The sequence below is a fragment of the Porites lutea genome, chromosome 2 (genome assembly GCF_958299795.1).
Source record: "Porites lutea chromosome 2, jaPorLute2.1, whole genome shotgun sequence".
In the NCBI taxonomy this organism is placed as follows: Eukaryota; Metazoa; Cnidaria; class Anthozoa; order Scleractinia; family Poritidae; genus Porites; species Porites lutea.
This window is the reverse complement of record NC_133202.1, coordinates 6,936,607-6,963,438: the sequence shown is the minus strand read 5'-3', so window position 1 is coordinate 6,963,438 and position 26,832 is coordinate 6,936,607. Positions and strand designations below refer to the sequence as shown.

The 26,832-nt window shown below is 38.8% G+C and overlaps 2 protein-coding genes and 1 non-coding gene across 3 annotated transcripts in view; 1 reads left to right on the top strand and 2 right to left on the bottom strand.

The window, feature by feature from the left end:
* Positions 1-276: 276 nt before the first annotated feature.
* On the bottom strand, positions 277-347 carry Trnag-gcc (transfer RNA glycine (anticodon GCC)). Its single transcript has one exon. It is a non-coding gene; the product is annotated as a tRNA-Gly (tRNA).
* Positions 348-5,452: 5,105 nt separating this feature from the next.
* LOC140927556 (TNF receptor-associated factor 4-like) overlaps positions 5,453-26,832 on the bottom strand; it is a 74,740-nt gene continuing 53,360 nt past the window's right edge. Inside the window, exons 4-7 of the mRNA XM_073377226.1 lie at positions 9,248-9,406; positions 7,915-7,995; positions 6,749-6,826; positions 5,453-6,015 (exon numbers count right to left, since the gene is read on the bottom strand). Of these exons, the coding sequence (XP_073233327.1) occupies positions 5,500-6,015; positions 6,749-6,826; positions 7,915-7,995; positions 9,248-9,406 (834 nt within the window). The 3' untranslated portion in view covers positions 5,453-5,499. The remainder of the gene's footprint in view (positions 6,016-6,748; positions 6,827-7,914; positions 7,996-9,247; positions 9,407-26,832) is intronic.
* Positions 13,138-26,832, top strand: part of LOC140927558 (alanine aminotransferase 2-like) — a 34,844-nt gene continuing 21,149 nt past the window's right edge. Inside the window, exon 1 of the mRNA XM_073377231.1 lies at positions 13,138-13,441. Within this exon, the coding sequence (XP_073233332.1) occupies positions 13,325-13,441 (117 nt within the window). The 5' untranslated portion in view covers positions 13,138-13,324. The remainder of the gene's footprint in view (positions 13,442-26,832) is intronic.

Here is a 26,832-nt window from a genome sequence, read left to right as displayed (position 1 = left end):
CAATAAACTTCATTGTAACGAAAACTGATAAAATAAATAAATATAATACGTGACTGTTCACTGGATAGAGCAGCTAACCAGTTAACTTTCAGGAAAAGTTTTACGAAAATTAGCATCGATGTTCGATTTTTTTCTTCTACTTTAGAAGACCTTTTAAGCTCTGTTTTTGCAAACTTTTTACCTGGTCCCTGAGTAAGTGATAATACAGGGTTGGTATAAAAATGAGAGAAAATTTATCACATCGACAAAAATAATGTAAAAATGAAGTACATCGAATGCACTGGCCGGGAATCGAACCCGGGCCTCCCGCGTGGCAGGCGAGAATTCTACCACTGAACCACCAGTGCTTCGTATACAAAGGGCGTTATAATTTAAGATCTTTTATCCGGGTTGTTTAAAGTAGAGTTAAGATAAAGATAACCCAGGGTTAGTGCGAAATTTGAATTCAGATATGAAAGCTTAAAAAGCAAATTCAGTTTAATTCTTTTTCTCAACAAGTTGATGACTGGATGCTCTTAAAAATAACAGAGAAAATTATCCGAGAACGGCTTTGAGCAAAAGAAAAAGATTCCTGATTTAACCCGGGTTAAGCGCTTACCGGCCTTCGAGCAACCAGGAATCAGGGGCACCCAACGACTGTTTTCTGTGAAATATCTGTTCGGAGAAGCAAGTATTGCCTAGAATTTTCTATTGCTTGAGGAAGGCTAAAATTTTCTAAATGACCGTTCCATTCTTGTACAAATTTCGAAGCTAATTTAATAAATTCCCTACGATTTTCTGAAGTTTCATTTTCACATTTTACACCCCACGTTAGGCTATTTTTCGTAGGAAAAAGGAAACCTAAAATTTTCGGATTCAAAAATGTGATGGAGAGAGGAATCAAAAAATTTTCTTTTTCGTAATGCGCTAAACTGCATCTAAAATTTTCGGGAAAATGATACTGAAGCCCTTGTAATTTCGAAGACTCAAGTTCTCCTAGGATGACCGAACAGATACAAATTTTAAAAGGCCCGTTTAGAATGCATTTCTAGAGGTCTAAACTTACTCTCGATAGCTTAAAAAGTGTTTTAAATGAATTTGGGTGGAAACTATATGTCGTTGGGTGCCCCTGAGGAATGGATTACTAAACGAGGAGGACAGAAAAATGCTAAAAATACTTAACCATGGCCATACGCACTAACCAAGGACCTGAAAAACGCTGTGGTACGTATAAGACTGGACCGATAGTGCGACTCTTCTAAATCAATTTACAATCGAATGTTCAGCTATATTTTTACATGTCGCTGTAGAGATTTGAAGCACGCTGGTCGCGCGCGCAGCATGTCACAATGGCTATCCGACGTAAACCAGTTAATAAAATTCTAGTTTGAGAATATTGCAAAAGCTGTCAGTTTCCTGTGTTTTATCAATTTACTCAGCGCTCTGCGAGAATGGGTTTCTTGCGGTTTTTCAAGCAGTTAAATTGTTTTGGTTGTAGTCAGAGAAAAGAGAAATCGACGTAAGTAACTAAAAGACAAACTGTTGAGCTTTTTCTTGTTTTTCTTTCTTCTGTGGTTTTTGCTCTTCTCATGTTGGTATACTTTACTTGACCCTAGACGAGAATTGAAAAAAGAAATGGATGCTTTGAGGAAAAAAATTCAAGACCTTCAAGAGGATGTTTTTTCCAAAAGGTACTGACTGATCAATCATTGGTTGTTTCTATTTTTCTAGACTGTTCACAGCCCCTTATTTTTCTGTAAGATATATATCGCCAAGATCCAGTGCTTTGCGTTTCGAGCTGCCATCGGTGACACTCGGTACACATGAAACCAAGTTGGCCGCCCGTACAGGTAACTCTCGATCCTGACGGTCTTACACGAAAAAATTGGGGACTGTGAACAGTCCGAATCTACAGTACTAGATTCCAGCCATGTTCGAACCAGTTGCAAATAAGTGGGACGCGAGTTGCTGGTAAAGGGAACGTTGCTGTCGACATTGGTATAATAATGATCATGTTGTTACCAACAATTACTTTGCACAGGATGATGGTTGAGGAACTCACCCGACAAAAGGAGGCGGAAGAAAGACGCGTTCTGCTTAAAAACGTACGACTGGAACTGATGACCAAAGTGGAACAGATTGAGCTAAAGTTACAGAGAAAACTACAACACCGTCAAATGGTGTTGACTGAGTTAATGTGAGTATCTTAAAGAATCCCGTTAAGTACAGTGCATGAAGTTCATAGCCTGACTCGTGGCGTTAAGCGATTTTCCGACCTTTTAAAGTTTCTTTTACACTGTTTCATGAGATTTGTTAAACTGAGCCAAGTCTTTAATTAATTAGACGAGCTGCAGTTTTCTATCAAGAAGTAAGAGTAAAACACGACGCACAGCCGAGCGTTTTGATCAGGACTTGTTGATAAAACCGAATAGATAGATAACTGCAAGTTTTAATTAATTGTCCGGCTTCACAACTTTCCTCGATCGTAGATCTGTTCACGAGTCTGATTATTTTCCGGAAAACATAGGAGCGAAAAGCAAGGTCCTTAAGTTGTCTTGGTTTTATCAGATAGAAAAAAAAAAACACCGACACGCTATTAGTTTTCTCTTCTTTTGTTAGTTCTTTAACGTGAGTAAAGTTCTAAATGGATATTTATTGCAACCCAAAAATACTGTCCTTTCCTTATTGTTATTTATTTATTTATTTTAAATTTTTTTTTCACAGCCAACTCAGTCTTGGAAGATTGGTGCAACAAAAGAAACTAGAAGCATTACAAAGAGAAGCAACATCCTTCATGGAGGAACTGTCAAGAAATGAAAAAAGAGCAAGAGCATGGAAGGAAAATCTGCGTCGTGTCGGTTCAGAGAGCAACATACACACTGTCGTATTACAGCCGCGGCTGGTGTCTTATGCTGTCTGAACAGTCATAAATTAAAACTAGTTGATTTATTTAGGGCATCGAAAGCATGGACCCAGTTCTGACATATTCTGATTAGAGTGGATTTAGTTGCCAGTGATTTCTGTAGAATCCTCGCAAGTAAGCGTTAAAAATCAACAAAAGCACTACTAGTGAAAGTCAGGCTGTACCCTTCAGCCCCTCCCTCATGCACTCCTGACACCGCCGATCTTGCTTTCGATGCGTCTCCATCCCCCTAAGGACGGACGGAAAACAATTAATGCGTCGCATGAGACAAGAATTAAGGCGCATACATGCTTCATACATCGGTCAACGGACAGGACATATGCTGGTGACATAATAAAAAACTATCAAAATAACTCGACTCTTTGAGCATCACGGCGTGTAAAGGTTGTCATGTCGGTAACTTGAGCTTGGGAGCTTGAGACAGGAAAATGTTCTTCTTTCCCGGGTGTTTCGTCATGTCATGCCCAGCCCTTTCACACGCGGTAGGAAAAAGTTTGCAGTCAGTTTCTTCATGCTCCTTGCGAATAAAGATCATGATCATAACATACTGTGCATTACGTTGTCCCTGTGATGATCGTATACCCCCAAAGGGCCACTATTTGTTCCTTACACTTGGATAGTCATTTTCGTACGTTAGTCTATTCAGTTACACTTCTGAATGTGATCGTATGTTCAAATAAGTATCAGGTACAATCAAACCTCCATTAACGACCACCTGCATGAGTCCACAACGGCCACCTCTCTAGCAACAGCCAATTTTTTGGCGGACAGTCCATGCATTGACTCTTGTTTAAACCCTCCTCAACGGACAAAAACAACCACCTTTTTCTGTCCCCAAGGTGGCTGTTGTGAAGAGGTTTAACCGTATAAACCATTTTATGTTATATACGGAAAAATTAAAATGCGAAAAGAATGTCTAGATGAGGTGACAAGAACGCTGTCAATCTTGAAGTGCAGTGCAGCGGCTGTACGACATTATCGATATGCGCGAGGTTTCCGTAAAATACTAACGAGTAATCAGCAAGGCTAGACTAAGCGATACCGTTTTTTAACAGATATAATCTTAAATTGTCATTTTATTACGAAATTATTCTGGAGTAATCAGAATTTTTCCTTTACCGATGATCGATTGCGACAAGCGTAAGGAATTATCTATAAACTGAAAACGCTTTGGGCAAAAGTTTGCCATCAAAGAGGCCATGACAAGCAGTGTGCTGTTGTTGCCTTAGAATCCTTTGCAAGCGATCAATACAAAATCGATGACCATACATTAGTCTTGACAGAATCTTTAATAGGCAATAGACTTCAACTTAGTAATTAACTGCCCCTTATCCTCCAAACGTTTTCCGTTTTCATTGGGTCCAATTTAATGTGGGTGTTAGCCAACTTCTCATGAACAGTGAAACCATCACGAAAGCACTCAATACTGCTGAGCTTTTTAACTCTTCGTTTGTCAATCATTTAATATCTCCCCCGCCGAGCCCGGTTTTCAAAATGCTCAATAAATTCATTTAAATGCCTGCACACTGACAAGCAAAACGACATGCAGCTGCAGCTGGGATGGTCTTGTTTAACTGCGTAAGCATTATAATAGTCTAGCAGGTATTCTCTCTTGCTGAACCAGGTTCATGTACTAAATACTATCACGACAGTCATTGTAATTTCAATCAAAATTTTTCGTTTTGGTGGAATATTCATGCGAAAGTTACGCCAGTTCTTAAAAACCTTAGGGCTCGAACAATGACATCCAAAAGCTTTTCAGAGGCTGGATTGCAATCTGGGTTTCGAATAATAAGCATTCAATCGATACTGCGAAGGTTCGATTAGTATACCGTCCAGTTGCTTTTAATTTTGATATATTGACAACATAATGTGGCTGGTCTTGTTTGCGTCGCATTCAGTAAAACCGGACCTTTACCCGGGACTTTTAAGTCCATTGTTAAAATAATGGACTTCTTCTTGCTAAACTGAAGGAGTATAGATTATGATGATATCGATTATTGTAGCCTACAAATTGTGTAGAAGCAATCTTGCTAATCGAAAGCAGTATGTCAGCGTAAACGAACGCGAGCAGTTCGACCTTTGCTTAGGGTTACACATGGAGTATAAACAGAATAATAAAAAACGCATTAACAGTATTATATACATCAGTTGTAAACATTCGATGGAGCAAAAAAAATCAGCTCTAGTAAATGAATTGACGCTGTTTTGAATTCTTTGAAGCCTTCTTTGGCCTGCCTTGAGTTCAAAAACATCACCTTTAGGACTTTGTCGACGTTTGAAAGATCGTTCTCAAAAAAAAAAAAAAGATGGAAAAACACCGAGCTCACACATTATCCACTCCCTAGAAGGTGAACGATGTTGAATAGTCCGAGATGGCGAGCCAATCAGATTGCTTAAAACACCAACATCACTGAGTGTGTACATACTAACACCACTTATTCTAATTTCACAAATCTGAAATGTAATGCTTGATTGCAGCCAAAGATAATCGAAGATCGCGGATCAAATTTTGTCTTGCCGGAAATCTCAGCCAGTTTTCGTCTTTTTTCTACATGAACACGCCAGAAACTAAATATCAAGATATAACAGCTGTGTTACAATCCGACTCTAGGTCTAAATGATTCAGCTTTGTCAGTGTTGTTAAGGCTAGGGCGTGTGTAACTTTGCAAAAATTTTCTCTGTGTATCCAGTGCATCTTTTTGAAGTTTAATCCTATCACCCGATGTAAGGCCACCGGTCACGGTGTTGCCGAGACCAGTCCTTGGCGATCTGCGCATACTCTCTGGTACTTGAAACCTGTAAGCTTCTGGTGTCATTTTTTGAGGAATTTTTGCTTCCACAATCTTTATCTTCTCTGTTATGACTTGATTGAATTTCTTTTGCCCGACATTCTCCTTCACAGGCTTATTTACTGCAGCTGACAATTCTCGAAGCTCGCTGCGGCATTCAGCAACGGACTCCTTCATCTCTTGATTTACTTCTTGAACTTCGTAGAATTTATCTTTCATGGTACTGATCTCTTTTTTTGCCAAAATGAGTGAATTCCATGCCATTTCTAAATGACCATCCGCGCTTACCTCCAAGTGGTCCTCTAGGTAAGCTCTTTTATCCTAACAAATAATAAAATATGACTATTTTCAATAACGTAGTATTTGACTTACAGCGCTAATATAAATACCAGCGTCACATTTTTCTCCAACCTCATTCCCAGGGTCCTCTCCTACTCGCCCTATTAGAGGACCCTGGAAACAGGGTTATTCAATTCTCCAAGTAATGTATTGGTGACCAAGGCCTGTCACCATATATAAATGTTCCCAAGAGCTACGCATGTGAGGTTTTTCAAAGTACTTCTGTTATGTCTAACAAAGACCAAAATATGCGCTGAAGCACACACTACCAACTGTGCGGTATGGCCAGTACCTTACGCATGCGCACAGCCATATCACCCTGGTAGTGGCAGCCATGGAAAGCTGTTTCGTCCTTCGCCAGGACGAAGCCGCTGTCCATGGCTGCCACTGCCGGAATGATATGGCTGTGCGCATGCGTAAGGTATTGGCCAGATCGCGGAGTTGGTAGTGTGTGCTGCAGTGCATAGTTTGTCTTCTTTAGGTCTAACCATACTGGAATGACAGACCAGGCAAAAGACAGCCACGTTGAATAATTTACCGTGGGAAAATAAGTCATGGGTCACTATATTTCAACCTGTTTATAAAAACAGTCACTACCCTGGGTGCCTGAGATTTCCGGTTTCTGGTTAGTGTTTATAGTGACCGGCGAGCCTAAATTGTATTCAGAGGTTGAGTCTCCTGCAATTATAAGATTGCCACAGGTTCATTTCATTACCTCAAATGGACAACCAGCTTCAGAGTATGGACACAGAACAACTGTCATCAGACATTTCTCAGAGACATGACTTGCCATCTGAAAATAATAGTAATAACAATAATAATTGAAATGATAACGATAATGATGAGGAGGAGGATAATGCTAATGATAATGATAATGATAATAATAATACTAATAACGATTAAAACAACAATAATGAGCTTCAGGAAATGGACAGAAGACATGGAACCTTCTGATAATATCTCGATCTTTTAACCCCCAGGCAGATGTTAATAGGCTTTAAAATGACTAAAAACGAGGGTGAAAGCCTCAGTAATAATGTTGACAGCAGGCAAGAAAGAATGGGATGGACGACGCAGCCGAAGAGAAGGTGCTGAAGAGAAGTGAGGACTTAACAGTATTAAGGTTACGGATGCTGTACGAGCAGAAAGAAAATTACTAGTGAAATCCCCTACATGGTCAATTTTTAAGGGCCAAAGTGGATGCTGAAGAGCATAGAGATGAGCTACGTAAGACAGAAGGATTCATTACTGCTGCTCAGAGCCAAGCCTTAAGAAAGAACAGTAAAAAAAATCACTTATCGACAAGCAGAACATCCCGCCAAAATTCAGGTTAAGTGTGGAGAGAGGGGACTGTAAAAATAGATGTAATAAATCATTTAAAAATTCATTTCAATCAAAAAAAGTTATTCCAATTAAAAAGAAAATTATTTCAGTTAAAAAAAAAAACAATGAATTTGATTTTTAAAAAAAAAAAAATTTTCTAAAGTAAACATAATCGAACTAAAATATCGTTTTCAATTGTCTTATCGAATGTTTCGCGAGTCCTTTTTCAATATCTAAATCCACTTTGTCCGACATTTCTAAATAGACTCAGTTCTAGACCCTCGCGATCCTCGCGATCCAAAGCAAAGCTGATCTTAGCTAGGCAAATGATACTAACAACATAAATGATAATAATAATTAAGCTTGTTTGTTGCGCACAACTAGGTCAAATTATTTGATGAGGTTAGTCGAACAATAGTGCCGGTTTTCAGTAACAAGACGGCCAAATTTAATACTGAGAACAACTGACTGAGACCATTAAAGCTTATGACCGACCTGCACTCGAACAAGTAGATGAAATGTGAACAAAAATAAGCGAGCAAAGTTAAGTAAACATACCTCTTCTCTGGGTATTTCGTCATGTCCACAATTGTTTTCACAGACCAGAGGGAAACGCTTGCAGTAAATGTCTTCATGTGGCTAGTACATAATCATGATACATAATCAGCCGAAAGATCATATTTTAGCAGCACCGAGTTAACCACTTTAGTCACTATCTAAATCGCTTTACTAGCGAACTTGCTAGGCTTTAGTAAGTGATGTTAGTAACATGTAAAGCATGTATATTGTATATTGTATATTGCACATGACATTTTGATCTCGTGATCAGCCGGCAAAATTAATGCTGCTGGTGTGGATGCAGTTACATAAGTAAGCTTATTTAACAATGCGCCACCACAAACGTGTCTGATCATCTTTTACCGACAAAGTGCCTAATATATTCCCTGCCTTACGTGCATAGAAGGCCAGTAAGAATCTAAACCCGTGGGGGTTCTCCCCTATTAAAGTGACGGGGATGCTCGTCGTACCTTTTAGGGGTTTAAATTTGTGGATTGGTACCGCTTACGGTGCTAAAACCTAAAATGACTGCTGTCAGATAAAGATTAATGACAATACCCCTCAAAAAGCCCTTGAAGTTGTTCGAAAGTTATTTATTACTATTAGAATTAGCAGTGCCAACTGTAATATGATTTACTGTTGTTGAATTGGTACCTCTAAGGGGTGGAAATGAATTTGGGTCACGCCCACAAAAAAAGATTCTGGTACCTTTTAGGGGTGTTCTCGAAACATTCCGATTAACACCCCCGTCACTTTTATAGGGGAGAACTCCCCCACCCCCCCCCCTCCCCTCAGGGAATCTGAACTGTTGTTCACGTAAAATATTAATCCCAGTACAAGGTCCCATGAAAAATATTCACGATTATCTTCACTAAAGAGACTACCTGACGCTATGCTATACCAACGCCAGGCAGTATAAAACTCATGAACAAACACGCGATACATGAATTACAGGGTGGCAACATGACAAAACGTGTAAGGCCAAAACCCATATCAAAAGCCGGTCTATGTTTACTGACATCTTGCTGGACCCGGCCCGTTCATCGATAATAAAGGGGCGCGGAAAGCTGTTGTCGTTAATCCCCAGTGAGGTTTTAGTAGGTTTGCAGTTAATATGTCAAAACTATAACAATAAATAAAGATTAATAATAAATAATTATAAAGAATATTGATTGTCGTTTTAGCTAGGAACCGCGTTTATATTCTTAAACTTTTTTGATTTGAATATTCGATTGTGGACTTTGGAGAAATGAGCACCTTTAGCTAGACCGGCATGAAAGTATTTCCTTTTTTATATAAAATCTGTATTCAAGAACAGTTAGGTAATACAGACCTGTTTTTCGATAAAAAAGAACTCATCCTGGCAGTACACACATTCAACAATTCTCTTAGGACATTCATCCGTAAGATGAGTCCCTAGCAGCCGCCTTTGTATGCTGCCTTGGCAAGCACAACATGGGACATGTTCATAAGGGCACACTTCTTGGTGTTCCTGAAGAAATACACCATGAGAAAATTCACTTAGCTTCAATTTAGCGTTAATAGCGAATTCTGAGCCTGCGAACACAGACATTCGATTTGCGCCCGGCTTCATGCTCTATAGCCATCATTTCTCGTCGTTCAATTTTGTTAGCTTATTTTCCTGGATTTATCCAAGTTCGGAAAAAGAAAAAGAAGATTATTTGCGTTGACACCATCAAATTGTTTGCGTTTACACCACCAAATTGACCTCCGTCGACCCGCCTAACAATGTACAACTCTTTTATTCAACCTTACTTTGACTATTGCAGCGCTGTTTGGGAGGGTCTGGGGTTTGAACTAGCTCTGAAGCTTCAAAAACTACAAAACCGCGCAGCTGGCATCATAACCTTTTCTATAGTTATGATTCTAGCTCTGGCCCCCTGCTGCAAGAGCTCGGTTGGGCTATACGTTTTGGTTATAGGGGCGCAGGTATTTGGAATAAATTACCCGAGGATTCGCGTGAACGCAAATCAATGAACCTTTTTAAATCCAAAATGTACCTATCGCTTCCCAGCATCTTTGATTCCTTAATATACATAATCCAAGCTTAAAATTATTTTATCAAATTTAATGTTAATGCCTAGTTCTATGAATATTTTTTTCTTTTTCAAACTTATTAATATCAACTCGGAACTGCTGATAGATATATACATTTTTTTAAGACGGCTTTTATGTAAACTATAATCCTCGACAAAACTTCTCGAGAATGTTTTTCCCATAATGTACACTATTCTACGAAACAAAACTATTTCCAAACCGGCGGCTTTGTGAAAAGAAATCACTTTCCCCAGTTCGATGTTGCTTCCTACAAACGCTGAGGGAGCAGGCTTTCTTTTGAACACACAGCAACATTGCTTCCAGGGGGAGGGAGAGAGGGAAAATCGGTAACAGCTACGATGTTTAGAAAAATGCTCCTCAAGTATGCAATTTTCTCAGTTTTGTCCAAGATTGTAGCTTATACAATAGGGACTTTAAGATCCAACAACGCGGACGGCAACGAGAACGTCACAAAAACAATTGGGTTAATTAGCAAAACAACAACTTCGCACGTGCATCACACTTTTTTGTACATTTCTTTCCCGTTTTTGCACGATTACGACGTGAAAATGCCTAATTTCGCGTTTTATGGAGGACGTAAACAAGCAACGACGAAATTTTATTTCTCTTTCTGAGCGAGAAATTCAGCTTCAGGAGGGTTCGCCTACAATTGACAAAGTAAGTTGGTAGAAATAATCGCTATAAAGACTGAAAGAACGCAAATTCACTTTTTAAGCGACGTTCTTGTCGCCGTCGCGTCGTTGGATCTTAAAGTCCCTAACATGAACGCTTCATAAGCGTGAACGGTCAGCACTGAGCATGCATATTATGTACGTAATTGACCAAACATGCAACATCCTATGCCTTCACTAAGGCCTTCTAATCTATTACAAAATAAACTGAGAACGACACGGTGAACCCAGGAAGGTCTTAACATTACTTGGCCACGAAGATAGAGAACCGGTCACTACAAATATAAAGCGCGGAAAATATAATTATGCTAGCAATCAAGATCATTGTCCCTCAAAATCACCGGGATCATAAAATAGACAAGAAATATATAAAAAGCTGCAGTCGCACGAGCGTTTATTACCAAAAGCTCAATGACTAAGATTACGTAATATTAATAAGTCCCACCGATCTACCTTAGAATATTCTCCTCCAAATAACCCCTGCAGAATCGATGACCACACCCTTTAGTCTGCACAGGATCTTTCATGGGTAGGAGGCACACCGGACATTTTTGACTCGGCAACACCTCATCCACAAACTCATACTCGTAGCCTCCAAAGTGAAGATTAATCTCTTCGTTGTCTACATACTCAGCAATCTCACCGAGGTCAACTTCAACCTCAGAGTCTTCCTCGATAAACTCGACTCAAGTTCTTCCTCGCCGCGATCGCTCTCGGCTGAAATAATCGAAGTATCCGAAGAAAATGACTGAAATTGTTCATCGTCCGTTTCCATCTTCTCTCGTTGCAAGAAGGAAAGTTTTACTGTTCTCAAAGGTTCAAAAAGCTTACTGACAATACGTCAGGGTCATTGTGAAAAGCATTTCGACCAATGATCATTTAAGAAACTTCTGGAAAATGCTGTCCGAAGCTCTTTCACTTTCAATTCCAAATCCGTCTTAATTTGTCGTGATAAGTCTTTGATTACGTATCACGTTCTAAAAATAAATACGCAGAAGGTAAATTTAGCGGTAGAGCTACAATAGCTGTTTACCGAATCCACAAAAAGCCTCTTTGTCCTGAACATTTCATCGATGATATAGAAAGAGTCTACATCTGTTCTGCGCTTAAACGACGACTTTCCAACAAAATGATCTATTCAAAAGAGTAGTCTTGCGGCGACCGCCGTTTCTTTGAAATCAAAGCAGAGGGCCGGGTTTACGGTATTGCGGTATCAACCAGCCCTGCGGTATGCGGTTTTTCAGCCTCTTGGCTAACGGTATTCGGTAAAGAAGATCCTTAACGGTATTGCGGTACCGTTCATTTGGCCTCTCCCAGTGTAATGTAGGTCAATATTTGGAAGACTTAAAATGAATACACAATTTCTGACGGTAACTCCATGATGAAATTGGTAGGACATCCAATAACCTGGCTTTTCGATCGTTGTACCGATCAATTCGACATCTCACGTTTTCTCGCGAAGGCTGAGGTTGATTTCTGGTGTATATACACATGCATGCTTGAGATAAAAAAACACGTGAGATGGGATGGATACAACTTTAAGTAAAGGACGGACCATTAGAAAAGTTACGGGGAGCGGGGAGAATTTCCCAGCAGCATGAATTTTTTTTCTTTAATGTTTCCCTTGAATGAATATTTTTTTTGTCAAGATGTTGTGTACTGCTGGTCTACTCTGCGTGCATGAATTTTTTCTTTTTCACTTAATTTCCCGTGCAAGAATTTCTTTTTTGTACTTCTCCCCCCCCCCCCCCCCCATACATACATTTTAATACTTTAATTACTTTGTAGAGTATATAAGAGGCGATATGAGGTTGGGGGGGGGGGGGTCAGCTGCTAATTACATGGTCTGCAGGGGGGGGGGGGCCTTACAGAAATTTTGATCTTTTCAACATATTTTTCCCTCTCCGGCCATCTACATAAATAATGACCTTTTCCTTCAGCGAATTTTTTTTTCAAACCAAATCAATAATGATTAGTAAAAAGAATAGTGTTCTTAGTTTTGAACCAAAAAGTTAGATTAATAATACATAAACAGACTAGAATCTTACTTTTCCATTTAAAAAACATGAAATATTCGGCAGCGTTGCCCATGTTTCTCATATGGCGTCTGTATGTGGCGCGAAAGCTACTTTCATTTGACAAGATGCGGTTTTTTTTTTGAAAAAAAATATTCACAAAATTCTGGTTGACTTGATTAGAAAATAATTTTTTAATTTTTAATAACTAACTTAAACCCTGTAAATGTATGCAAGCATAAATTTACATGCATTAAGGTGACTGGATAGAGATTTATCCGGTGGATAGCGCTACCTCATGGGCTTAGTTGCGCATGAGTAATTACAATTTACGCATAATGAATATCTAATTACCGTGCAGAATTCGCGCAGAATAAGGGAGTCCGAACAGAATTTTGGATTGATAATAAGCGATTTTTTAAGCACTGCTGGCAGGCAGAACAAAGCCATTCTACGAGCAGAATTTATCCAAGCCTAGATTCCATTCCCGTGACGAGCCATTCACTGGCGAAATCTAAGTACAGCAGTTCACAGGCTACTACGACACTCTTTCGTTCACAAAGAGAAGCAAATTTTCTTACAGTTGCCGGTCCAGTTGCAAAGTCGGCCCTCTCTCTCGGTTGTTGTTCCGTTTCACGTACCGAAATGGCAGCAGAGGAAATCATTACGGACAAAACCATCGGCCCTGCGCTCCAGATCTACGCCAATTCGCGAGGGTGGATTGATGCACGAGCCAATGAGATTCGACGGGAACTTAAACAGGTAAGAAAGGATATATTCAACACATACCGAGAACAAGAATCGCCGAAAGGCGATTTTTAACTGGGCTGCCATAGGGCTATTTTTTCTGAGGGGAGGGGGCCGCTATACGCATTCAGGCTACCATAAAAACTTGTCGCCGACCATTGCGTAAGACAGGATGTCATGTGAGTCTGAAACATAAACTCATGCAGAACATTGTACCCTTTTGAAAGACTTTCGTAACAAAAAAACGAGTACCATTTTTAAGAGAGGACTGTATAATAACTTTTAAATTCCACCATTATGAATAAAAACAAACAAGTTAGCCATTAATTCTAAGAAGGAAACGATTCGCATTATTTTCACGCATTCCTCCCCCAATCACTCTGTCTCCCAAAATATAGCGTGACAGCATAACGTGACTAATTTGATGTCACCGGAAATTCTAAAAACTCTTGTTGTTCTACGAGAGTAAAAATGCGACAGGGTCAGCCACTCGCCACTGGGCTGATTCACACAAGACAGAAATATTGTATTGTATGAAACCCAGAAGTTTACCAAAACAGACACCCAACTGTCCATTGATCCCGATCCAGGGGCATCACTGACTGCACTGAGACTTTACTGTAGACGATCCTAATTTGCGGTCTACAGTCTACATTATCTTTTTTCCACAAGATAAAGAATATTAAGTTTTAAGATTTTCCTCTTGGTATTTTTCTCTAACTTAAAGGAATAACACCCTTTGCATTTTGTGACCTAAAAAAGGTTTAAAGATTTCTCGCTCGCATGTTGCTTTCATCAGCACGCACTTTAATTTAAAAAAATTAGTATAAATAGATGAAAAGATCGATAAAATATACCGATATGAGTTAAAAATTCGCTCGAGTTCGCTGTTTGTCTCACGGCACCCATGACTAACTTTTCGTCATGGCAGATAACTATGCCGCTTTATAACTCCTCCGAAGTTTTAGTGCCAGCTAAACAATATGGAAACACTATTCACAGTCCTTGGATATTAAAAAGACTGAACGTGACGCACTATTGTGCCTTCGTTTACTTCTGATCACATCGATATCTTCAAGCGAAGTCTCTCTTTTCAAGCGATTCATCTCAATGCACAATAATTGGCCCTTATATTAATTAAAATTCTATGGTTCATTCATATTAATACTGTTTTTGCCTCTCACATTGACTGTGTTCGTTCGTATTCACGTGTATTCAAAACAGGAAATAAAGGTCGTATAAGTCATGTGTATTATGTTTCGAGATAAATGGACTATACGCTTTTTTAAGTTTCCATTTTGCAGTGTCTTCAGTTTACATCTCCATAAAATGGTAGAAGAAATATCAAGAAACATCGCGAGAGCTGAAAATTTTCAAAGGCATGTTTCTGAAACTCGCTAATGCGGACATCAATATAGCGTACTTGCTGAATGGGCGAAAACACAGAATTGTGATCACAAGATCATGTACAAATTTAATGATAAAAGCTTAGCAAGATACAGATACAAACAAAAGCAAACTCCCTGAAACGTCGACCTGGGCTACACTTGTATGCTCTCCTATTTTCCTCAAGTCGGTCTTTGTGAAGCTCCCGGATGGGATGTCCCGGTGAAGCTTTGAACTTGCGTGCGAAATATTCAGAGTTCCCATTTTTGGCCGTGTCTTCTTTCTCCTCAGTATCCGAAATTTAGACCTCCAAAGTGGCGTGTGTTGCATTAAATAAAAGGAAATATTTAAAGGAAAAGATTTCAAGTGACGGGGATGATCGAATAGAGCCAAAAGTCAAGACCCAAAAAAATCGCTAGGGCTTCCAGCAAAACCCAAAAAAATCCCTGGACCAAAAATTAAGCCCAAAAAAATCCCATACCGATTTTGTGGCCCTTAAAAGTTCCAGAAAGGGGTAATGCTATAACAGAAAGGAAAACATTAGAAATTGAACACTCATGTTTGTTTATTGATCATACCATCTGAATATATCCTTTCCCTCATCTGACAGTTTAACAAGCTAGAGCGGGTGCTAGAGACTCCCAAGAACGGTTTTGTTTTATTCGTAGAACTACGCAGCCAGGGCATTACCGATTCTTTTTAATACCCCCAAAAAATCCCTACTCAAATCAAGCTACCCAAGCCAAAGTCTCGTACCCCAAAAAATCCCGGAATCGAAAATTTCAAATCAAAAAAAATCCTTTGATCATCGCCGTCACTTGAAATCCCGAGTACCCCCCTGGGGGCCGGAGCAGTCTCAATTTCTGACTGACGTAAGACAAATTCTGTTAGATTTATCCTGGAGATTGCACCAAGATGTCGGTGACGATGTAGTCGATTACGCTTTGTTCCGGTTGCAGCAACTTTCCCTCCCACACATGTCCAATACTCTCGACCAGATTCCAGTGGACAAAACCTGGAGTCCGACGGAGTCTAGTCGAAAAATGAAACCGGAAGTTCAGTAGAGTCCACTTGAGTTACCGGAAGTTTAGTCATGAGATGAAACCGGAAGTGTAAACAATACTTAGAGGAGGGTTGGAAAGTCGTCCGATGGAGTCCATCGGATCCATTGGAAACACTTCGATTCCGATGGAGTCTCAGGAAGTCTAGTCGTGGCATGAATCAAAACAAGCACACTGCACGTGTAACATAACTCGTTCTTTAAGCCCTACGTCGAGAATGGCAAGCCTAACAGGCAACAGAACTCGTTATTAAAGCCATGAGTCGAAACAAGCACGGACGTCGGTACACATAAGTCTTTCTTAAAGCGATGAGTCAAAACAAGCACGCTACACAAAAAATATAACTCGTTCTTAAAGCAATGAGCCGAAACGAGCACGCTACGCGAATGGCATAACGCGTTCTTAAAGCCACGAGTCGAAACAAGCACGGTACCCACGTAACATAACTCGTTCTTTAAACCCTAAGTCCCCCGGGCCCTTTATTCGAGACGGACTGGCACGCTTAAAGCCACGAGTCAAAACAAGCACGGTAAAGCTATGAAACGGGGCAAAAGCCCTGCGAAAGGAGGACAGTACACAAGTATATGCTTCGTTCTTTAATGGTAACTATAATATGAGCTACACTTGAGTAGAATTATTAAAAGAAATATACTGGTAGGCGTTAGGCATAACATTGAAACTGGCATTACCTGGATACAAAATGTACGAAGTTATTGAACAGCTGAAGTTTTAAACCTGAGCAATATTGAATTATTATTTGTTTTGTAAAATACTTAGTAAAAAACATTAAGTGATAAAAAGCTATATAAAACATTACATAAATCAGTGCTGGTCACTTCACACATCAACCAGCTGTAGACAGAAATTGAAGCTGGATGATTCTAGATCTCTTCCATAAGGGCCCAATTCAGAAAAATGAAAGAAATATGCTTTTTATCATATTCTTATAAACGCCAATGAAATATTGGGTGAGCTTGTGTTCGAAAACATGATATCTTCACATGTCAAAATAACAAGTACGTTATCTTTGCATGTAGACTACGAGTAGTTCCCCTATTTTTCCTCAGGGATAGTAGAGCGAGCGAAACGCGAGCGGGAGTGAAAATCACCCAACGCGCGCCTTTTCTCAAGTGGGGTGATTTTTACGCGCGCTCGCGTTTCGCTCGCTCTACTATCCCTGAGGAAAAATGGGGGACTACTCGTAGTCTACTTTGCATGTGAAAAGATCACCATTGCTATGGTACAATATAACAACTCACACCTTTTACAGAAAAAAAATTATTCATTTAATAAGTGAAATGGTTAAGTATTTCAGTGGTATAAAATAAGTGGAATATATTGCATGGCCGCTCGGAGATATGAAATCTCTCTTCTCATGTTGAAACAATATGTCACTGCTTCCAGCAAGGCTTACCCTTCCTTCTCTGTTGGATTGCTATTAATCATACCTTTGTTGAGAAAAGCATGGACAAAATTCTTATAACAAGTTGGGGTTAATTTGTGTTTTTCATATAAAATCATGCATGCCCAACCCTATTCTGCACTCTACAGGAAATATGTTGGATATAGGCATGCAGTTTCAATATGTAAAGGGTGTGGGGAAACAGTGATAGATTTAGTACAGGGTATTTTTCAAAAGGGTAGCACCTGGCTATGAGCCAGGGCACAAATAAATTACAAATACTCAATCATTGTTCCAAAGACTTTCAATGCAGGATTGTAGCTTTTATGCTGAATATTAGACAGTGGTATTACATCTTAAGAAGAGACAGTAAATTCTTTTTAGCTTGTGTTTTGCTTTCCCCCAGTGTGAATGAAGAGGTGTTCTCACAACAATTTACCCATCATAACCTTAAAATTTATATAGGTCTTGTGTCCAAAAATTATTGATGTGACTTATACACAATTTTAAAGAAAGCATTCTTTGGAGCACTATCACATGGCTAGGCTTGATTTCCATGCCCTAAATGTTGTCACACATGACCTACATTGGGGAAACATAGCATCTGCGGTAACAACCACAAGCTAGTAAAGGTCTTTACTATTACTTCTCCTCTCATAACTGTACTTAACAAAAAATTTTCTTTGGCATTGTATCATGCACTGTATTTTATTAGCTTTATAGCCACTGCACTGCTTTCATCCCATGGCATTCTCAATGCCCTTGTCAAAGACAACTTTGAAGAAGAGGAAGAGTGAGCACAAAATTAATATTCAGTACAGGGGGCCAGGGGAAAAGGCAAAAAAACCATGTAACATTGATTTAAAAATTGCAAAAAATAGTTATGTTCCAATTAACCAATCACTTCCTGCTATCCTACTATTTAAAAGCTTTCCCAATATTTTTCCACCCAAAGGAAGCCAGTAACAGTGTCCATTGAAAAAAAAAGGGTAGCAATAAAAGCAAATAAAGAAGGGAAAGCGAAATTTGTGACTGCAGCTGTGTCACTTTAAAACCATCAAACCATCTCATGCTTTCTATGCATGCCCCAACTTTTGAAAATAATATTTTCAATTTGCATCTGTAACTGAACGCTGTGAACTACACGGCCTTTAAACAGTCTTCTTGTAAGATTTAGCTCATAAGCCAGACAGTGACTAGAAAACGAAGCCACTAGCTTCAAAACAAGTTTCTCAGCAAAATTCCCAGGAGAGGAATGGGATAAAAAACAAAACAACAAACAACAAACAACGACCAGCTGAACTAAAAGGATAACTATTACAAAGGGGACTCAGGAATGAAAAAAGGTTTATCAGACTGCTTTGAAGGGGCTGGTCTCACTTGTCTGTTTTCATCAGCCAGCTCTAGGAACTCCCGCACCTGGAGCTGACTGATGCCTGGCCTTTCCAAAGCTTCCAGCAAGGCCCGTCCCTTTGCCCTTCTTTCACCTGTCACCATCTGTGCCTTCTTCAGGAATAGCCGGGCCTTCTGCAAATAAGATCTGACTTGTTATCTTCATTGTCAGAATTGAGAGGTGGGATAACCGCTTTAGTAGGTACAGGGGAGATTTCTGATCGTTTTTTGAGATATCCTCCTTGTTCCTAATGTCATTGGGGGAACCAGACCTGATAGGTTTCTTCACTTCCTCATCTCTCTTTACCTATGAAAGATTGCAAGAAAAAGGTATGACAGAGAAAACAAAATTAAATAAGGTGGCTTGACTGGATTTTTTAGAGGGGATACCTTCCAAGTTTAAGCATTAACTACATCAGCATGAGTAAAGATATGGGAAAAAGGCTACCACAACATTACTGTATTATATAAACATGAAAATTTCTTATTGTCTAGGTTTTATTGCAAATGGAGTCGCCATGGCAACCTAATGAAACCAATATGTTTTTTATTTATTTTTGTGTTTCTCTGTACCAGGAGTGTTTTTTAGAAATGGCTTAAGGGAGTATGTACCTGCCATAATTGCTTCAATTATGGCAAAGTTTAGAATCATAAACAATCAAAGTTTAGAATCATAAAAACAGTGAAATAGCATGCTCTGTATCCACACAATTAGCTAATATGTTAAGAAAATGTTAAGCTTTCGAAGCACGGTTTCATCTCATAATGATTTGATTCCATTGAAAACTGTGTACAAAAAAAAGAGGGGAATTGCTCTGGGTGATCACGAGTGAAAAGAATTTTATTAACCTGCATTCAGCTGCTTTTGTTACAGTTTTTGCACATAATTTGTTCCATGCCTACAAATTTCACATTATTCAAAAAACCACTTGATAAATTTTTTCATAAACTTACCAATCTCAAGGTCAATTGTTAATAAATATACCCTGCAAGTTTCAAGAACATTGAAAACAGTGAAAGTTTTTAAAAAGGGCCTCCAATATAACAACGCTTGTCAGAAAGTTTTGAAGTAGACGATTGAGTTGTCAAAGTAAGCAGCCAGTCCAGGGATATTTTATTTAAAAAACGTCATCTGCAAAGAAATGCCAAACAGAGTAGCCGGCCAATACTAACCAAGTAGCCGGCACTTTTCACCGGCAGCAGGCTACTTTTGACAACCGTGTATAACCAAATTTTCCCTTAGTGAGTGTCCTCATTATTCAGTGGTATTGTTTTCAAGTTTCATATATATGCACATGTACAATTAGCAAAAGAAATAAATTTACATTTAAAAGAACTCTAAATTACTTTCCAAAGAAATATCCGGAAAATGCTGAGTTGCTGTGATTTTCTTAAAAGATTAGCTAGTTGTGTGGATAGCATGCTATTTCACTGCTTTTATGATTCTTAAAAACTTTGTTTGAAAATACACTGTATTTCCAAAATGCCTTAATTGAGGCAATTATGGCAGGTACATAATCTCTTAAGCGTTTTCTTAAAAACACTCCTGGTACAGAGAAACACAAAGATAAAGAAAAAATGTAATGGTGTCATTACATTGCCATGGTGACTCCGATAATTGCAATAAAACCCAGATCATAAGAAATTTTCATCTTTATATAATACAGTTGGGGTAGCCTTTTTCCCATGGATATCTTTACTCATGCTGACATAGTTAATGCTCAAACTTGGGGGGTATCCCCCCTAAATCCACTCAAGCCACCTTAATTCTGGCTCTGTTCAACAAACTCTTAAAATAAAATTTTTAACAATTCCAAAGTCAACAGTTACATGTATTACAGTACCTCACTGTAACTATTTTCTTACTCTCTTTTTCTCTTGAGGGCATGACAAGTCATAAGAGGCCCAGTAGAGGTCAAATATCTGACATAAAGAGGACATAGCTTGATCATCTTGTTTTGGCTTGAATGTGTTTTGCTAAAATAACATAGAAGAATTCCTCACATCAGATGTTGCCAGAGAGTTTCTGAGTTGCAAAACACACCCTAATACCAGACTCAGTTTGATTGGAGGGGGTGATATGCTGCAGATTAATTTTGTTGGAAAAAAGTTTTGTAAGAAAATCTCTCTCTGATCATGAGCAAAAAAAAAAAGTATCAAGGTCATTTCATGCCAACGTAATTACTGAAATTTGTTTAACACCTTCTGGTAGTTTATTATTCAAAATCAAGACAAACTTGCAGAAATTATATTCTATACCTGATGCTATATGTGGTGTATGTGCTGTAGGTGAAATGCATTCTTGTCTTAAAACAGAGCTTTCTTTAGACTAATTTTTCTGTGCTGGAGACTTTCATTCTATTCCTCTAAACTACAATGAACAAGTTATTACTGGTGTTATTGTAATAATAAACTTTTAAGAGTATCCTTTCACTAAAATCTGTTATATTTGATTGAACATTGCATTGTCAAATAGAAGTCCATGACAGAAAATAGGATTTTGTACATATTTATGTTGCAGATTGGGTTCTCCCCACTTTGTTCAGGTATAGTAGATAACAAAAAGTAAATACTTTATGGAAAATGGAGTAAGTTTGAGGGCATTTAAAAAAGATCATTATTTTCGATTCAACATATATTTTGCTTTTTTTTATTGGTTGCCCATGGGAAAATTTAACCTGAGATCAGGTCCAATTTTAGCGGTTCTCAGAGCATGATCTCAGGTTAGGGAAAATTGGAATTTTAGGTGACATCTCTATTGCCTCTAAAAATATTACATGGCCATGGTTATATTTCCACTCGAGGGGTGTAATTTGCAGGTTGCAGGTGAGAATTTGGAAAAAAAATGTCCTGAACGGTTTACAGATCTTCCCAAGCTCTTAAAAACAGAACATTACAATGATGTTTTGGTGATATCATATTCTTCACAGGGTCACGCAAAACCAGAAATATCAGATCTCAGTTCTATAAATTGATTCTTCAGTGCCAGGTCTTTCAAGGCAAGAAGGAAGGTTTTAAAATTGTCAGATCAGCTGATCTCATCACTCCTGCCAAAGCTAGCATATATAGTTAAAGAAAAGACCGGTTCCTCGTTGCTATCATTGTCTGCCATACCTATGATAGAAAAGGAAATTACACAGCCAAGGTGACCCAATTTATAAGTGCACTCGACTAAACGTACAATTAAGTTTCATCTAAGTTTAAAAGCAAAAACAAATTTCACTGAAATCCATGTTGGATGGGCATTGTGGATAGCCAGCACCATTCGTTATTCTTTTTTTTTTTTAAGTGTAAAGCGACAAGACAAAACAAAAATATATGATCTCGAATTCCAACTGAGCTTGAGAAATTCTGATTTGTAGTGCAGTGTGGTACTATGGCCAGAATTGAATTTAAAACTTACCTCTTTGTATAAAGAGGGAATCGCAAAATCTCACTCCAAACAATTATTTAAAACCTTCCTTCTTGCCTCGAAAGGTCTGGAACTAAAGGATCAATTTACAGAACTGAGATTTGAAATTTCCAGTTTTGCATGATCCTGTCAAAAATATAATATCAACAAAACATCAGGGGCATAGCTAGGAATTTTCAAAGGGGGGATCACACCGTGTCACACCCAGGGTACTTTTGCATGTAGTTTGGGGTGTGGATTAATTTATGGTGAGAGTTTTGGACGTCTAAAAGTAAGTTGGGCGTATTTCTACCAATGATAATGAGACTGTTGTTGACGGTGACTGATCAGTCGAATAGCCAGAGGAGTGTTCGAGGGGTTCTGGAACCCCCCTTAGGCTGCAGCACTAGGTATAATTTTAAGAGGAATGAGATTTTACCTTTTAAAGAAAATGAGAAGAAAAAAAAACATCACATTCTATTTCAAGGGTTACATATGTTGAGGTTTAATCAGTCTTTGCAGTAGTCGTTTTTACTTTAATTCTATTACTGTGAGGAAGATCATACGTGGCCCCTGTGTATACAAGCCTGCAATGTGTGATTCAGCACCTTTTTTGGTCTAGATTGCTTTCAGTTGCATGTTGTAATGGTTTGACTATGGGAGAGCTTAATAGAAACTCGGTGGAGGCATAAAAGTGAAAAGGTAGAATGAAATCAACCTTGATCTTGGCAAATCAGTCTGAGGAAATTGTCTGAAACTGGGGCACAAACACTAACAGCATGGCAAACTGCCTAAAACATACAGTATTCAGGAATTCATCATATGCCATCCAGGTTACCACGATGCACTGCCTTTTCCTTACATAAAAGCTACTCAGTATCAGGCTCCGAAAGCGAGACACCAATGTCTATTAGGATACCATCAGCTCTAATTTTCATGTGGCGGCTTTTTTGTTGGCAGTGCAAGTGTTTCAAAGTGGAAAAAGACCTTTCAAGTAGTGCTGCGTATTTCAAGTACTACGTTACTTAGCCTGCGTAGCAGGCGCCTGGAAGTAGTGAGCCAAGAAAGAATGGGTGCGCTAGAAGGAGACACGTGAAGGGTCTTCCTCTCCCCTCGCGTGTCTCCCTCTCGTGCGCCCGTCCTTTCCTGCGTCCACTACTTCCAAGCACCTGCTACGCAGGCTATACATTATAACAAATTACATCAGCAGAACGTGAGCGACGGCTTAGCCCATTGCACAGACTTAAAAGGCAATTGGTGACGACCATGACTGAATTGAGAGTCTGCTACTCTTACTATGATGAACATTGCATTATGGACATGGACCCTGACGCTAACAATCGACACCTTTGCACCGAAGCGTCCATGATGTTTCCTTCTTGCTAATACCCTAACTGAGTAAACAGCAAATCACAGGACTACAGTGTGTGTTTTAATGTATTCAACGATAATGAACATGTATGTTGTAGTTACATTTCTATACCCCAAAACAAAAGAAAAACAAACATTACCTGAGATAAAAAATTAACGATCTACAACATAAACACTATCTCTTCACTGGAAGCGAAAAAAAGCTAGCTTCATATGGCACTGTTATTAGAAATTTGTGCTCAGAATCACAAAACGAAATTTCAGACGACCTAAAGTATTAAAACTTTCCAGGAAACCCTCTGAAGATTTATCGTCAATCTAGACAAAAATACCACATTAGGAACCCCTCTGCAAAAACGCTGGCTACACCCCTACTGATGTTTCGACAACCTGTGTGATAGTCATATTCAGAGTCAAATACTTTTTGTATTACTGAATTAGAGTCATGGCAGCAAAAAATCGTACTTTTAGTTTGTAAAGTCCTTGTTATGTAAGCCGTTCCTTTACAAAACATGTGCCTTCACCTTTAAACTCCTCCATCTACGTTGTCAGCCAGACGATGAAAACATAAAAAAAATGTAAAATTGACATTTGACATACCCAAGCAAAGGTCAAATTCACAATTTACCACAAAATAGTGTGTCAAATACCCAGGGTGGGGGGCATGTAAAGTGCTGAATAGAGTACCGTACCAAAAAGAGTACGACGCATAAATTATGACAAATTATTAAATTCCTGAGTCGACGCGATGACAACTCATGACATGATGAGGACGGAAACCACTCAGATAAGTAAAAAAATTAGACCCTAGATGATTGCAAGAATTAAACGCCTCAACTCTTTAAAGTAAGATGTTTTGGTTATTCATTTACTTGTTTCAGTAAATACATTTCATGACTGGTTTCAAGGGACATCCATTCTATTCCCCTGATTCTTTGTAACGCATAAACCACTACAACGACATTTGATAACATGTTCACCCGCGGTGTGCGTAAGAAGAAATTTAACACGGCATCCAACTAGGCCAAATTTTAACGTCTGTCACACATTCACATGTCAAAATGCGTAAAATTTTAATACAAATTAATTTCTACTTTATATATATGGCAAATGCGAAATGTAAGTACACAGAACAGGAAAAAATATTTTTTTTCCTTTTCTTTTTCAACGATTTCAGTCCAACAATTACGCAATCTTTTATAACGCGATTTACGTGCATGCCAAAATGTAGTACAAGATGGAGAATGTGTCAACCCTGTTAAATTTTTACATCAAACTAATCAAAAGAAAAAGTAACTTTTCTGCTACGTGCGTAATAGCGCACAGCGAGGTGTAAAATACTGTAACTTAACTATTCCTAAACTGATGTAAAGAAAACTGTATGCATACATAGCGAGAGATTTTCTAAAAGCGTGCCCTGCGTACCCAGATATACTGCCTTTTCCACCATTTCCCTTCCAACACGCCCTATCCCCTTCTACGGCCCATATGAACGGATACGGGCTGATATTGTTGACATGGCACCTGGCAAGAAGCGGTCACTGTAAGACCAACAACACCGTTTATGACCAACAACAGAGGCCAACATCCCTCTCGTACTCTATTGTATGTTAGGGGTAAACAGCGTACAGTTTTCCTTACATCAGGGCAGGGAAGTTAATTTACAACATTTTCTCTCTCGTACTCTATTCGGCACCCTGTACGTTAGGGGTAAAGAGCGTACAGTTTTCCTTACATCAGGGTACGGAAAGTTAAGTTACAGCATTTTCTCCCTCGTACTCTATTCGGCACGCTGTATGTTAGGGGAAGAGAGCGTACAGTTTTTATTTAGATCAGGTTAGGAATAGTAAAGTTTCAGCAATTTCTCTCTCGTACTTTATTCGGCACGCTGTCTGTTAGGGGTAAAAAGCGTACAGTTTTCGTTACATCAGGGTAGGAAAGTAAAGTTACAGCATTTTCTCTCTCGTACTCTATTCGGCACGCTGTATGTTAGGGGTAGAGAGCGTACAGTTTTCTTTACATCAGGGTAGGGAAGTTAAGTTACAGCATTTTCTCTATGGTACTCTGTTCGGCACGCAAAATGTTAGGGATAAACAGCGTACAGTTTTCGTTACATCAGGTTAGGAATAGTAAAGTTTCAGCGTTTTCTCTCTCGTACTCTATTCGGCACGCTGTATGTTAGGGGTAAAGAGCGTACAGTTTTATTTACATCAGGGTAGGGAAGTTAAGTTACAGCCGCATTTTCTATCTCGTACTCTATTCGGCACGCTGTATGTTAGGGGTAGAGAGCGTACAGTTTTCTTTACATCAGGGTAGGAAGGTAAAGTTACAGCATTTTCTCTCTCGTACTCTATTTGGCAGGCGTCACGTTAGGGGTAAACAGCGTACAGTTTTCTTTACATCAGTTTAGGAATAGTTAAGTTACAGTATTTTACACCTCGCTGTGCCCTATTACGCACGTAGCAGAAAAGTTACTTTAGAACGCGCATTTTTCTTTTTATCAGTTTGATATAAAAATTTAACTGGGTTGACACATTCTCCTTCTTGTACTACATTTTGGCATGCACGTAGTCGCGTTATAAAAGATTGCGTAATTGTTGGACTGAAGTTGAAAAAGAAAAGGAAAAAAATATTTTTTCCTGTTTTGTGTACTTACATTTCGCATTTGCCATTATCTTTATAACAAAGTAGAAATTAATTTGTATTAAAATTTTACGCATTCTGAGATAGCCTTCATTTTGTTTGGCATACAGCACTGCGGCGTAACAGAGAATGTGTGACAGACGTTAAAATTTGGCCTAGTTGGATGCCGTGTTGAATTTCTTCTTACGCACATTGCGGGTGAACATGTTATCAAATGTCGTTGTTACGTGGTTTATGAGTTACAAAGAATCAGGGGAATAAGATGGATGTTCGTTGGAACCAGTCATGAAATGTATTTACTGAAACAAGTAAATGAATAAACAAAACATCTTACTTTAAAGAGTTGAGGCGTTTAATTCTTGCAATCATCTAGGGTCTAATTTTTTTACTTATTTGAGTGGTTTCCGTTCTCATCATGTCATGAGTTGTCACCGCGTCGACTCAGGAATTTAATAATTTGTCATAATTTATACGTCGTACTCTTTTTGGCACGGTACTCTATTCGGCACTTTACAGGGCAGGGGGGATGTTGAAATTTTCAATTGATCAGCACATAACGTTTATGCTTCATTAATATGCTTTTATCATGAAAAGATTCGTCATTTTTAAGTTACTGAGGAGTTCCAAACCATTTCATAAACGAACCTAGACTTGCATAATTATCATCACTCGGATAAGTAAATGTTAAAAACTACACTTCAATACCAGCTCTAACACATTATAATGAATTGCCAACTGGTCTACTTGCATGTACTTGCAT